Source organism: Hemitrygon akajei, chromosome 21, assembly GCF_048418815.1.
Source record: "Hemitrygon akajei chromosome 21, sHemAka1.3, whole genome shotgun sequence".
In the NCBI taxonomy this organism is placed as follows: domain Eukaryota; kingdom Metazoa; phylum Chordata; class Chondrichthyes; order Myliobatiformes; family Dasyatidae; genus Hemitrygon; species Hemitrygon akajei.
In genome coordinates, this window is record NC_133144.1 from 21,503,292 (window position 1) to 21,518,522 (window position 15,231).

General features: G+C 47.7%; 1 protein-coding gene across 5 annotated transcripts in view; it reads right to left on the reverse strand.

The window, feature by feature from the left end:
* Positions 1-15,231, reverse strand: part of malt3 (MALT paracaspase 3) — a 133,753-nt gene that overhangs the window by 80,321 nt on the left and 38,201 nt on the right. For all 5 annotated transcript variants that reach the window (XM_073024980.1, XM_073024979.1, XM_073024982.1 and 2 more), the window contains one exon: positions 1,698-1,833. In XM_073024980.1, the coding sequence (XP_072881081.1) occupies positions 1,698-1,833 (136 nt within the window). The remainder of the gene's footprint in view (positions 1-1,697; positions 1,834-15,231) is intronic.

The following is a 15,231-nucleotide window of genomic DNA, read 5'->3' on the forward strand; positions in this document are numbered from 1 at the left end:
CTCCCTGCATCACTGTTCAGCATCAGAATTGTGAGATGGTGCAGCAGACTATACAGAGAACAGTGCTGAGGAATTGAGTATTCTGGCAGCCTCCCATATGATGTTCCACAGTCTATTGTTTTTATCTTTAGGCCTGTTTTACTTCCATTAGATAGCTAGGTTAAAATTGATTGAGGAAAGCACACAGGTAGTTAGGGTGAGGGCTGAGGGAAAGCAGCATTCTGCTGAGGTAAACCTTAAGTTCTTTCCCAGAATCCTCGCTGCTCAGGTGGAGGCCTGTCACTACTAGGCCAAACTGGAATGAAGGTACCAAGTCCTGAAATGACATTCGCGTGGCGCACGTTGCTTCTGAATGTCCTTCTTGCTTCCTCTCGCATGTCTGTCAGCTCTTCTTTTTAGTCATTCCCTTGGGACCTTGCATGACTTGCATCCAAAGTCAAAGTCCAAGTTGAGTTCACTGTCATGTGCGTAAGTACACACAGTATATACACAGACACAACGCAAAACTTACTTGCAGCAACGTCAAAGGCATGTGGCATCAGATACACAACAATCACAAGAAGAACATAAATTATACTTGACTTTTTACAAGGAAGAACACAATTACAACTTTAAAAAGTATCCGTTGTAATGCAAAGTGGCAGTAGTATTGCTGTTTTGAGGCTGTGATTAGGGTTGTGCAGGTAGGTTCAGGAAGCAGATGGCTGAAGCCAAGTAGCTGTTTTTGAACTTGGTGGTGTGGAGCTTCAGGTTTCTGCACCTCTTGCCTAATGATGGCTACGAGAAAGTGGCATGGTCAGTTGGTTCATAGAAACACTCTGCTTCTATGAGTTCTGAGGTGGCTAATGAGGCCAATGTGGGAACCATAGACTCCTTCAGGATCGGGCAGGGTAATGACTGACTGGATGGATGTGTGATACAGCAGTGTCAAAGTCAAAGCTGGAACACTTGGAGTATTGCGTGCAGTTCTGATTGTCGTGCTATAGGGAAGATGCGATCAAGCTAGAGAGGGTGCAGAAAAATTCATAGAAATGTTGCCAGACAAGAGGGCTTGAGTTATAAGGAGTGATTAAATAGGCTGGCTCTGTTTTGCCTGGAATGACACAGTCTGATGGGTAACCTTATACTGGTTTATAAAAGCATGAGTGACATAGATATCAGTCACTGTCTTTTTCCCCAGAGAGGGGAGCCTAAAATTAGCTGGCATAGATAAAAGGCGAGAGGGGGAAAGATGAGGGGATCCCAGGGACTAGTTTTTCCACACGTAGGGTGATGGGTAGCTGCCAGGGAAAGTGGTAGAGGCAAATACCATTACAATGGTTCAAAGCCTTTTGGGCCGGTACATGGATAGGAAAGGGTAGAGGGATACGAGCCAAATGCAGGAAAATAGAATTGGTAATAGGCAGGTCAACATGGGTGGAAGGGCTTGTTTCTGTGCTGTTTACCTCCATGACTATGAATGAGTTATGAGCAATGACTGTAGGACACCGTTCAGGATCACTTTGGGACAAGGTGCTGTTTGTAAGTCAGAGGAAACAATACTGACACTAACTCCAAGCCAACCCCTGGCTAGAAGCATCCTAACTCACTGTACTGCAGAATTAAGCATTGTCTAAGTTGTCTTATCGACCAACACCTCCCCATTTATAAACCACACACTAACGCCTATGTGAACCAATTATAAAAGGAGCTTTTACCAGATTTGATAAAATGAACCTTGACCTTTGCCCAGTTGCTGAAAACACATCGGTTCTGTTCATCGTTCACTCGGCACACGTAAATCCCAGTCTTCACAGAGTCAACCATAAGTACTGACTGTGTTGCCCCGACGATCTGTAACCAAAAGAGAAAGAACTTCATAGCAGGACCTTCAAATACCAACGGCTGGCACAATTGTCATGACACAGGGATATCAACAAGCCAAACAAATGTACTGTATCTGAAAAGGTCCAAAATATCAAATCAACTGTTGTATTTTACACTTCATATTTAGAAATGAGCACCGACACGGGCATTGGCAAAGTGATGCCACTAGCAAACTCAATCACTTTCTGGTGTACTCTGGAACAAATCTGCATTGCTTGAGGAGTGTCTTTGACACAAATCACTCCTGCAATAGAATTGTCCTTGTGTTTCTATTGATTGAGCTTGGTACAAGAGACCTGGCAATTTAAATACAATCACGTAAATCAAAAGCAAGATCAATCGGTATTGGTGATTGTGGAACTAATCGATAATAATAAACCCACCTGGCTCACTTCCTTCCTTGAAGGAAGTACAGCAACCTGTCCTCAGTCTGACCTATCTGTGACTTTCAACTGAAAATGTAGCTCACTCTTAATTGCACATAGTAATGCTTGGGCAAGGTATTTAGATCAATGAAGAATCAGGGATGATGACAAATATTGACTGTATCAGTAATGTTAACGATCTACCAACAAAAACATTTCTTAATAATTTTTATTGATGATGCACACTTAAACGACACTGCTTTCCTTTAAAAGCAAAAGGATGGCACAGTAGTGTAATGGTTCAATTCTTGCCGCTACGTGTAAGGAAGTTTGTACGTTCTCCCCATGACCACATGGTTTTCCTCCAGGTACTCCGGTTTCCTCCCACAGTCAGTCCAAAGGTGTACTGGTTCGTAGGTCATTGATTATCAATTGTCCAGTGATTTGGCTAGGGTTAAATCAGGGGGTTTGCTGGGTTTGTTGGAGGTGAAGATGCAGATAAGCAACAGGAGAAGAACAGAGGGTGAGAGGATGGTGAGGCCTTAGCAGATTCACTGCTGCTTGAATAGGTGATTCTGCTTCTTTCCTACCATCTCTAAAATCCTCTGCTTTTCATACAGTAGCATAAAGATCAGTGCAATTGCTTTATAGAGCAGGCTGTAAGACCAGGATTTGATTCCCGCCGCTGTCTATAAGGAGTTTGTGTCTCTCCCCATGACCCCACTGGTTTCCTATGGGTGCTCTGATTTTCTCCCACATTCCAAACACGTACGATTAGGACTGATGAGTTCTGGGCATGCTTATATTTGTGCCGGAAGTGTGGCACCACTTGTGGGCTGCCCAGCACAATTTTCACTGATTTCTTTTGAAACAAATGACATATTTAACAGCATGTTACATTGTACATGTGACAAATAAAACTGATCTTTAAGCTCAAGATATACCACCCTGATATTAATTGCATGGGCTCGATGAGATCCACATTTCTTAATAACAGTGTAAGACAGTGTCCTACATAGCAAACACACCATTTGAACAGCCATGCATTGCACTCTTGTAATTTTCTTGGCTCAGACCACACAGGCCTCACTGATGTCCTAAAGACACAAGTTCTTCAAAATAGTCACTGAATTCTTTCTTTGATTTCTGGATGCAGGCTTTGCCAGTGAAGGCAAGATTGAGGAGATAATGTTGAAAAAGCTTCTTAATCCGATGCAGTCCTGGTGGTGAAGAATTCCCTCAGTGTAGCTGGGGAGGAGGCAGCAGAATTTGCACCTACTGACTATGGAAGAACAGTGGTACATTTCTCAGTCAGGATTCTGTGCAACTAAGAAGGGAACCTGCAGGTGATGGGACGTCCACAAACTTCAAGCCCATACCACACGGAAGAGATGGGAAATTTATAATAAGCTGACTGAGTAACTCATGCACACTGAACAAACTGGTGGACTAGTAAGATGAAGGTATGCTTAGCCACAGCGGCCGCTCTGGATCCAACAAATGGTGCAAACATTTGTCTTAAACATTTTTCTTGTGATCGAAAGAACCTGTTAGAGATTGGTAATACAAAATACTATGAGTTCGGTTCACTGATCGATCGGCAAGACCAACAGTGAGGGAGCTGCTCGGCCTTGATTGGTGCCCATTACAGCCACTCAGGGGGGTAGCACTGGGGACAGTGAGGAAGAGAGCAGAGACGTAGTAGGTGTGCTAGATCAGTGCTGAGTTGGAGGCTAGTCCTGGCCGGCCAGCTCTCCAGTGTTCCCTCACTGATCTGCCTTCGTCTGTGGTTGACCCAGCATGAGATGAGAAACTGCTGTGTGCTTGTTTTTGCAGAAACGTGGCTCTAAGACAAAATACCACGCACCATGAATCTTCAGGCCATGTCACTCAGGGGCTTGTACTAATATTATTTTGTAACTATATGTGTTTTACGCCTTGACGCCGGAGGAAGGCTGTTTTGTTTAGCTGTATACATGCGAACAGCTGAATGACATTTAAACTTGATCCTGATGTTTTTCAACTGCTGGAAGAACTTTGTGCCATCACTGGCAAGGAAACTCAATGAAAAAAGGGCACAAAGTCACATTGGAGCTCACGTAGTCATTCTTCCACCATCGGTCTCCTCCGAGCATCGCTGACCTTCGGACCCTCAGATCCCAGTCCACCTCATCCGGTGGCCTACCAGTTCTCTCCACACGCGTCCTCCCTCTTCATCTCTCCTCGACAGAAGACCGCGAAAAAACATCTTTCCAGACTCACAAGACACAGCAACAATCTCTTATTGGCTCACGTGCATCCTGTTACCTCCAGCCATAACCTAAACATTGCTGCTACAGAGAAACCATTACCTCAGCAGGGAACATTACAGAGAAGTCATTACATTAGCAGTGAAACCTTACAGTGCATTACACTCTCTCCCCACCAAATTTAGTCATGTCCTCATGACGTTGAGATAATTCGCCAGCCCTTCCTGCAAAACACAAAGCCTAATCCAGGAGCAAAAGGATTAGGTATATATATATAAAGATATAGCTCCCCAAAGCAGTAGAGATCACGCCCTGTTCCCCAGGTGCTACATAGGCCTACCTATCTGGGGGATTCCTAATTCTCTGAGACCTCTGTACCTCCTCACCTAACTCCTCAGGCTCAGGCACTACTGGGGGTACTTTGGGTCTACTTGGCGAGTCCTCCCTCGATCTATCACTCATGCCTCTCTGCAATTCAGAGCCCTCTGTCCCATGTCCAGGCCCTGCTTCCTCTCCTTCAGGGTCCTGCTGTAACCCAGGCTGCCCACAGATAGCCCTCCCCCACCTCACCTGACCTAGTGGGAGAAGGGCCAGGAGTCTCTTCCTCAATCACAGGGGAGTTAGCGAAAGGCAGCATATACCACACATCCAGATCATCATCCTCCGAATCAGTACCCCTCTCATGGGCAAGGCCCGGCCCAGCCCCTCCTGCTGTGGGCCATGCAGTCGCCCCGTGTTTTCACAGAGTCCTTTTACTAGGTGTATGCTCCAAGTCAGGCTCTGGGTCTACCTGCACTTCTTGTCCCAGAGGCAACAGGTGGTTCCGATGGAGAATCTTGACAGGCCCATTCCCTTTCTCTGGTTTCACTTGGAAAACTGGTAGGTTTGGCATCTGACTCTCCACCACATAGGACGTAGCCACCTAGCGGTCAGCCAACTTGTGCTTTCCAAGTAGCCCCAAATTCCTTACGAGGACTCGGTCTGCCGGCTGGAGTTGGGAGAACTTCACTTCTGATCATAGCTCCTCTTATTTCCTCAATTCTGCTTGCCGGCCGCAACCCCAGCCAATTCATAAGCCTTTTTCAGCTCTCTCCTCATTCATATCAGACATACTTCAGGTAAGGCTTTGGTGGTAAGTCACCCTCGTCAGTCCCAAAACAAAAGTCAATGGGCAACCTTGCCTTGCGCCCAAACATCAGATAATATGACGAGTACCCAGTAGCTTCATTTCGTGTACAGTTCTAACAGTGAACCAGATACCCAATATGTTGACTCCACCTGCTCTTCTTGCTGTTCTCCAGGGTCCTGAGCATGTCTAGCAATGTCCGATCAAACCTCTCTGGCTGGGGATCACCCTGCTGGTGATAGGGGATGGTCCTCGACTTCTCAACTCCAAGCATGCCAAGTAACTCACTGATGAGCCTGCTCTCGAAGTCCCATCCCTGGTCACTATGTATCCGCCTGGGAAGGTCATAATAAACAAAATACTTCTCCCATAACCCTTTCGCCACTGTAGTCGCCCTCTGGTCTTCGGTAGGAAAAGCCTGATCATATCTGGTGTGGTGGTCCGTGATGACTAAGACGTTCGCCGTGTTGCTGGCATCAGGTTCTATTGACAGGAAATCCATACACACCAGGTCCAGGGGCCCCGCACTCTGTAGGTGGGACAAGGGAGCTGCCCGCGTAGGCAGTGTCTTCCACCGTATGCATCGAATGCACAACTTGCAGTATTCTTTGACCTCTGACTTCATTCGGGGCCAGTAAAACCTGTCTCTGAGCAATCCATAGGTCTCTTCCACCCCCAAATGTCCAGAACCATCATGAAGTGACTTCAACGCTGTCCTCCGATACTTCTCGGGCAGTACCAGCTGGCAACGCCGAGGTCAGTCCGGAGGTGACGTGACCCGGTTTGAGATCTGGTTTTTCAACTCCAACCGAGGTCATTCTTTCAGTAATCAAGGCACCAAAGCCTGTTTCATCTTGCCGCCTGAGCCATGTCTCCCTTTTCAACCGCAGACCAAATAGTACCAATGCCCGGGTAATCTTGCAGAGCAGCTGCCACTTCCCCAGAATTTAATTCCGGCAGCTGATTTGTCTTCAGTGCAGTCAGGTGACAGTAAACTTGGGGTAGGGCATCATCAGAAGCCCCCAATTGATCCACTGCTCGATCCTGCCTCTCCTTTTCCTCGGCCTTCACGGTGATGGCAAACTGACACATGGCCTTCACCCCCGGGGCAGGAACACTCTCCCACTCCTCGTCTCTGTCCAGTCCCTCATGCGCCCGTCGGGACAAAGCATCCGCATCAATGTTCCAGCTCCCCGGCCGGTACTTCAGGCTGAAATCATAGGCGGACAACGCTGCCAACCACGGACGGCCTGTGGCATCCAGTTTCGCCGAGGTCAGGATATAAGTTAGGGGATTGTTGACCGTCCGCACCTCAGACTTGGCCCCATAGAGATAGTCACTCAGCTTATCCACCACCGCCCATTGCAACGCCAGAAATTCCAAATTGTGTGTGGGACAGTTTCTCTTGGAGGGTGACAAACTCCGGCTGATAAACGCCATAGGCCTCACCCGGTGCCCTGATCCTGACACAGGATGCCCCCTAGATCCTCTCGGCTGGCATCTGTGTGTAGTACAAACGGCAATCAGGGGTCCACAAAAGTCAGCACTGGTGCCTGGGTCAGCGACTGAAAAGCCTCCTCACATTTTACATCCCACCTCTTCCCCTCCCCTTCTTCCCCAAGGGAGGGTAACCACACAGAAGCTGATTCAAGGGGTGACTCACTTTGGCGTTGCCCTTCATGAATCTCCAATAATAACCACAGAATCCAAGCAACGAGCGCAGAGCACTCACAGTCTGGGGCCTCGGCCAAGTGGTCACCGCCTCTATCTTAGCCGGGTCTGTAGCTACTCCAACCGTGAGATTATGTGCCTGTCATAGCTAACAAGACGTTTTGCAGAGCTGGCACTTGTCCAGGGAAAGTTTTAACCCTACAGCTTTCAGGCGGCCTAGCACCCTTAGCAGCCTCACTTCATGTCCTTCCAAGGTGGATCCAAATACTATCAAGTCATCCAAATATACTAACACTTCAAGCAAGTTCATATCCCCCACTGTCTTTTCCATTACCCTCTCGAAGGTGGCAGGGGCTCCCGATATGCCCTGGGGCATCCTTTCAAACTGGAAGAATCCCAGAGGGCACATAAATACCATCTTCTCTTTGTCGGCCTCACTCATCGGGATCTGGTAATATCCACTCCTCAAATCCAGCACACTGAACCACTTCACACCACTCAGACAGGCCAACACGTCTTCTACCCTCGGGACGGTGCGCCTGTTCGGAGTCCTACGGTCCACACACACGCATACCTTCCTGTTCTTCTTCTGGGCCACTACTACTGGGAGCGCACTCAGTGATGATCCCAGCTTCCTTCAACTTACACAAATGCTGCCTCGTCTTCCACATCTGCAGGGGCCAGTCACCGCGACCTCTCTGTAAACGGGGTGTCCTCGGTCACCCAGGTGGTGTGGCGAGTGTTCTTGGAACAACCCACATCAAACTGGTCAGTGGAAAAGACACCGTCCAGCTTCAACATCTTCTCCACCAGCCTCCTCTTCCAACCCGCAGGAACTGGGGAGTCCCCGAAGTTGAATGACCCAGCGGGTCAATTTTCCCCCCCTTTCCCAGTAGTTTCTCCTGGCGTGCCTCACGGGGGCATTAGCTATTACCGTCACCGGGAAGAAATGCACCAGGGGCATCCCCCGCTTGAAGGTGACCTCCCTCTTTGTAGAGTTCCTGACGATCACTGCCATCCTGCTCGCCTGTACAACCAAGGGCTTCTGCAACTCGGGCCTCACCAGTACCCCAGGAGGAAATCCCGACTCCCCCTCGAGGTCTTCTGGAGCGTCCACTAAGAGGGCCTCGCCCTCAGGCACTCTGGGAAATCTGGGGGTCCCCATCATTCTCACTACTTCTCTGGGCCGTACCACCATTGGCTTTGACCGGGTGAACCATACAGTCCCTCGTTTAAATTCGGTATCCGGCCCAGTGCGGCCACACACTTCCTCAAAAGCAGCTCGAAACAATGGGTGCATGGACAATGTCCCCAAAAAGCTCTCACCTGCCTTCTCCATGCAGGCCCCCATGAGCCTCCTCACAAGAGGGGTGTTGGTCCCCACCAGAATTGAAACGCCGCCCTTCTCAACAGGGTCTGGACAAACCAGCACCAATGTATTAAGAACCTCAGACACCCCACATCGGCCTCCAAGAACTCCAGTTTCACTAACAAATAACTGTCGTATGGTTAACTGTCTCTGCTCTTACTACATCAGCCACCAACCCCTTCAAACTTCCAACCAATCTCTGTCGCTTTTCCTCATCACAGCAGTGCTACTCATCTAACAATTGAGAGGTCTGCTCCCCCCACGTCTCAGATTCCTCTTCCCCCTCGGGGGTGGGCGTTATTCTAGAAAAAATCCTTAGCTTCCGGCGGGGACCCGCTGCCTGTGCACTGGGCCACTTATTCGCCAGGGAGGTAAGGGCTGATGCCAACTCAGAACCCTCACTCCTCACTGGGGGACGGGGACTAATTAAACTTTCCAAATCTGACCACCCTTTCCCCTCACTCCTCAGAAACGATAGAACCCTGTCTCTGAAATCTCCACCCTGTGACCCAGCCTGCTGGGCTCCCTTCTCCTCCTCCCTGACAGTATGGACAGGCCTCACCTGGGGCGCCAGTAGATGCTGGCAGTTCCACCACCATTACGTCAGCGCTAGTCTGAACTAAACAAGGTCTGAGCCCACCATTTTATCAAACCTTCGCGCTACAATTTCAACCTTGCCAACAGCTTTAACCATACTCAAAAATCGAACAAACAATTCATCCGGGGTACGACTATCCACCCCACTCAACATGGATGCCTTAACTACCGGCAATCCCACAGAGGCACACCAATGCTCCACCCCAGCACAGATTTAAACAGGGCAATCACACTGCATCCAATGGAATCAATCCAGGACGTAGCCCCCACAATTGTAACCCTCAGGCTCGACCAGCTCGTGTTCGTCTGGGAAAACAGCCATCCGCCCTGCCAAACTGGGCAATCACGTTTGTATGGCTGCTGTGTAACGTACCCCCAGTTACAAACCCACAACGCAAAATATCAGACAGTACTCCATATGCAATTAAATGATTGAACTTTATGAATCTTAACCTGAATATAGGGTTAGTAATGAAAATAAACAACAAAAAAGGGCACAAAGACACATTGGAGCTCACGTAGTCATTCTTCCACCATCGGTCTCCTCTGAGCATCGCTGACCTTCGGACCCTCAGATCCCAGTCCACCTCATCCGGTGGTCTACCAGCTCTCTCCACACGCATCCTCCCTCTTCATCTCTCCTTGACAGAAGACCGCGAAAAAACATCTTTCCAGACTCACAAGACACAGCAGCAATCTCTTATTGGCTGACATGCATCCTGATATCTCCAGCCATAACCCAAATATTGCTGCTACAGAGAAACCATTACCTCAGCAGGGAACATTGCAAAGAAGCCATTACATTAGCAGTGAAACCTTACAGCATGTTACACAAAGCAACTCCATATCAACTTATTCCATCACCACATACTGAGTCAGTTGAAATCTCATCAAAGCTGACTCAACTCTATTTGCAAAGATAGAAATTGCTGGAAGCACAAAGCAGAGCAGGGCACCATCTGTAGAAACAGAAACCAAGCTAAAGTTTAAGCTTTTTGTCAGGACCACATTCAGGTCTTTATCCTGAAACCTTGACGGTTTCTCCTTTCAGCCCCCGCCCGATTATTCTAGAAAACTGAAAATTCAGTTTTCAATTTCCGTTTTCCTGCAGTTTGGTTTTGTTGACTTCTATTTGAGAAGTTATACTGACAGCACAGTATGTGCCAAAGATTTCTCTGCCAAGTCAATAAAGTAGTTACTGTCCATGCTAAGCTTTAGACGTCAATTCTAAGGCGGCCTGAAGGCTTGTGTCATCACTCACTGTTGGCACTTCAATGTACCTCCAAATGTTCCAACACAGAAAGGTCAGCATTAAATTGGACCTTTCACCTCCTCATGGTATCAACGAGCTGCTTAGTCATTTAACAGTTACAACAAAGGAAACAATGTAGAAAGATAAATTTTGATTTTTTTTCCTCTTTTAGTTTTTAGCATTTGAAATTGGATATCATAAATTCAAATGAAATAGCACATAATTTGTACTTTTGGTGAATAAAAGGCCCTTGTCAATGACCTCAAAGTTAGACCTTCACAAAAGTCTTGGGACGTCTGTGGTGAAAGCTTTCTTTCTCTTTGTGGAGAAGCCATCTTCATAGAGCTGTTGGTGGCAGTATGTCTGAGTGCATTAGAACGAGGGCATAGCCTTCTCTTGGATGATGATAAGCACATTGAGGAGAGGGGTCTTGCTCATTGCCAGACCAGGCCTAGCTAAAAGTGGGATCTCACAGTGGCTACCCATTTTAATTCCACTTCCCATTCAGATTCTGATATGCCCATCCATGGCCTCTACGGTCGTGATGAGGCTACACTCAGGTTGGAGGAACACCTTGCGTTCCGTCTGGTTAGCCTCCAACCTGATGGCATGAACATCGATTTCTCAAACTTCCAGTAATGCACTCCACCCCCCCCCCCCCCCCCTTCAGCAGTCCCCATCCCCTTCTCCCTCTCTCACCTTATCTCCTTGCCTGTCCATCGCCTCCCTTTGGTGCTCCTTCTCCCTTTTCTTTCTTTCATGGCCTTCTGTCCTCTCCTATTAGATTTCTCCCTTCTCCAGCCCGGTCTCTCTTTCAACAATCACCTTCCCAGCTCTTTACTTCATCCCTCCCCCTCCCGGTTTCACCTGTCACCTTGCGTTTCTCCCTCCCCTCCCTTACGCTGACTTATCATCTTTTTTTTCTCCAGTCCTGCTGAAGGGTTCTGAACCAAAACATCGACTGTATTCTTTTCCATAGATGCTGCCTGGCCTACTGAATCACTCCAGCATTTTGGATTTCCAGCATCTGCAGATTTTCTCTTGTTTAGGCTTAGCTGATAAATTGGTTTATTACTGTCCTGGCATTGAGGTAGTGTGAAAAACTTGTCTTGCAGACCGTTCGTACAGATCGATTCATTACAACAGTGCACTGAGGTAATCAAAAGGTAAAACGGAGTGCAGAATAAAGTGTTTCAGTTACAGAGAAAAGGCAATGCAAGATCATAATGAGGTTGACAGTGAGGTTGGATCATTCTAGGGAACTTTCCAACAGTCTTATAACAGCAGGACAGAAGATGCTTTCAGGCTTTTTTATCTGGTCACCACTCATCAGGAAGGCCACTGAGGCTTTGGAGAGGGTGCAGAAGTGGTTTACCAGAATGCTATCTGCTTTACTGGGTATGTGCAATCATGAGAAGCTGGCAAAATTGGTTGTTTTATTAGGAGTGGCGGAGATCGAGGTGAGATCTGATAGAGGTTTATAAGATTATGGCATAGGCAGAGTGCATTGGTTTCCCAAGGTAATAATGTCTAGTCAGGGGGCATGCATTGAAGGTGAGAGAGGGTTAGGTTCAAAGTATTTTTTACTCAGAGTGGTGGGTGCCTGGAAAGGACTGCTTTCCACTGTGGTAATCAAGGCAAATACATTAGAGGCTTTTAAGAGATGATTAGATAGGCACACGAATATGCGGAAGATGGAGGGATATAGACTTTGTGTAGGTAGGAGCGTATTATTTTGGGGGGGGGGGGGCCTAAAACTTTTTAGCCGGTTTGGCACAACATTGTGGGCTGAAAGACCTGTTCCTGTGCCGGACCGTTCTATGTTCTGCCCAATGGGAGAGGGAAGAAGAAAGAATGCTCAGTGTGGGTGAAGTCCCTGATTATACTGGCCGCTTTGCTGAGGCAGCAAGAAGTGTAAACGAGTCCATGGAGGGGAGACTGGTTTCCATGATGTGCTGAACTGTGCCACAACTCTGCAGCTTCTGGGGTCAAGGGCATAGCAATCACCATAACAAGCTGAGGTGCATCCAGATACGCTGCCTTCTACGTTGCGTTGATAAAAAATTTGTGAGCGTCAAAAGGGGACGTGCCATATTTCTTTATCCTACTGTTAGCATGAGGTGGACTTGCTGCAGAAAAATTACCATAAAAATAACTAGATCATTCAACTCTTCACTGGGAAACTACCTAATTGGGAGAAATTAACGGACCTATTGAACTGTGCTCCCTAAAAGTTCTGATCGACCAAAACATCCTTTGACTTCTTCAGAAATGAGAGAAAAAAAATCTAGCTACGTGACACTCTTGTAGAAAGATACACTTTTGACATTACTGGGGGAACACTCTTTATTGTTCTTCCAAAAAATGTATGAAATGTTTTGGCTTGGAAATGTGATGACGCTGTGCTTATATTTCCAACCAATGATTTGCAAGGTAGAAGGCACATGCTCATTATGAGCCAGGATGACAGCCCCCAACCCATCACCAGGGCTCTTCTTGCCTCTGTAAAGGTATCTGTTGGAGGCCGTCTATTCATACTGTACGGAGGTGACTTGAGCACAGGTAGTGAGGCGCTGACTAGATCTTGGAGTGATAGGTCTACTTCCACCTCAGCTGATAGTCATCAAAATACAAAATCACTTCTACCTCAGCATGACACCGCAGGGCTCCTTGCAGCCTGTCTGGTCCCCTCCTTTCAATCCAGCTCTTTTCACTCTCTTTCCATAGGGAATAACAGGCAGAGATACGTCTCTACCAAAGGAGCTGCAAGATAGTCCTTCCCTCCGTTAGCTTTGCAGGTCACCCTTGGGCAAGGTGTGGCACCTGCTTAGCCCTCCCCTACCCCCGATGAGGGTCATGTGAAGCCATGAGAGCAGGTGGTGGAAGATAACTTCGGTTAGCATTGTTGAGTTGGGCTAAAGGGCCTCATTCCATGCTCTATAACTCTAATAACAGGGAGAGACCTGCAATATAAATATAACTGATGACAAACAGCACCATTTTTACTGAACTGTGCATGAGAACGGGAAAACACAATAAAAAATACCTGCACTGGGTGGTTTAGGTTATCACACCCCCTTCCTGCCAATCAACTTGCATAGTTCTCACCACATTAAAGGGTCGTTTATATACTTAAGATAACAAATACAGGAACTGAGTTGATCTGCACATCTAGAGAAATTCAGTAAAGGTCATCCTTGAACAAATTCCTCGAATTGGTATGTCATTGTAGCAAAGAAAGAAAACAAAATAACAGTTTCATTTCTGAAGTGTTGATGCACTTCTCCCCCATCCGTCCAGCTCCAACGACACCTTATGAGGACTAATTACACGTGTAAATGTCACCACAAATACGTGATTAGCAAAACCTATCCGACACTGACAGAATGCGCATGTAGAAGGTATATTAAGCCAAGGTCACGTGTGCTTAGTTAGACATTTAAAGCTCCCATAGCACTACCTTGAAGAGTAGCTGAATTCTCTTTGGTGTCCTGCTAAAAACCAATTTCCAGGCCAGAATTACAAATAGATTAGTCCTGACGAAGGGTCTCGGCCCGAGACGTCGACAGTGAATCCCGACGAAGGGTCTCGGCCCGAGACGTCGACAGTGAATCCCGACGAAGGGTCTCGGCCCGAAATGTCGACACTGAGTCCCGACGAAGGGTCTCGGCCCGAGACGTCGACACTGAGTCCCGACGAAGGGTCTCGGCCCGAAACGTCGACAGTGAGTCCCGACGAAGGGTCTCGGCCCGAGACGTCGACAGTGAGTCCCGACGAAGGGTCTCGGCCCGAGACGTCGCCAGTGAGTCCCGACGAAGGGTCTCGGCCCGAGACGTCGCCAGTGAGTCCCGACGAAGGGTCTCGGCCCGAGACGTCGCCAGTGAGTCCCGACGAAGGGTCTCGGCCCCAGACGTCGCCAGTGAGTCCCGACGAAGGGTCTCGGCCCGAGACGTCGCCAGTGAGTCCCGACGAAGGGTCTCGGCCCGAAACGTCGCAAGTGAGTCCCGACGAAGGGTCTCGGCCCGAGACCTCGACAGTGAGTCCCGACGAAGGGTCCCGGCCCGAAACGTCGACAGTGCTTCTCCCTATAGATGCTGCCTGGCCTGCTGTATTCCACCAGCATTTTGTGTGTGTTGTTTGAATTTCCAGCATCTGCAGATTTCCTCGTGTTTGCGCTTTACAAATAGATTACCTGGCTATTAGTACATTCGATTTCAGGTGTTCTAAGCAGCCAGAAATGGATTCAGTACGTTAAGGCCTGGATCATTTTGAGTCCCTGAGAATTGAACTGGGCAAGTAATCCTTGCAGACATCATATTGATTCACATATAATTCAACATGAAGGGGAAAAATTGTTTACATTTTGGGTTGAAACTCTACATTAGGAATAGATGCAGGGTTTTGACACGAAATGTCAACACTTCCTTACGCTCGCAGCTGTTGTTCAACCCACCACAACCCTCCAGCAGATTGTTCGTTGGCCCCGAAAGTAACAGGTGGAAAAGTTTCAAACTGCATGGAAAATCTGGTAGAAGTTCCAATCATGAGGAACAAAATACTGGAAAATTCCACAAAATTAAAGACAGACAAACCACAGACCAATAGTTTACACCCAAGGGATTTAAAGGATGTAGTTGTAGAGGTGGTGGGTTGACAAGTGCCTAATCTTTGAGAAGTGCCAGTGAATTGAAAAACAGAAAATGTGACTCAGTAATTTAAGAAGGGAAGAAGACAAA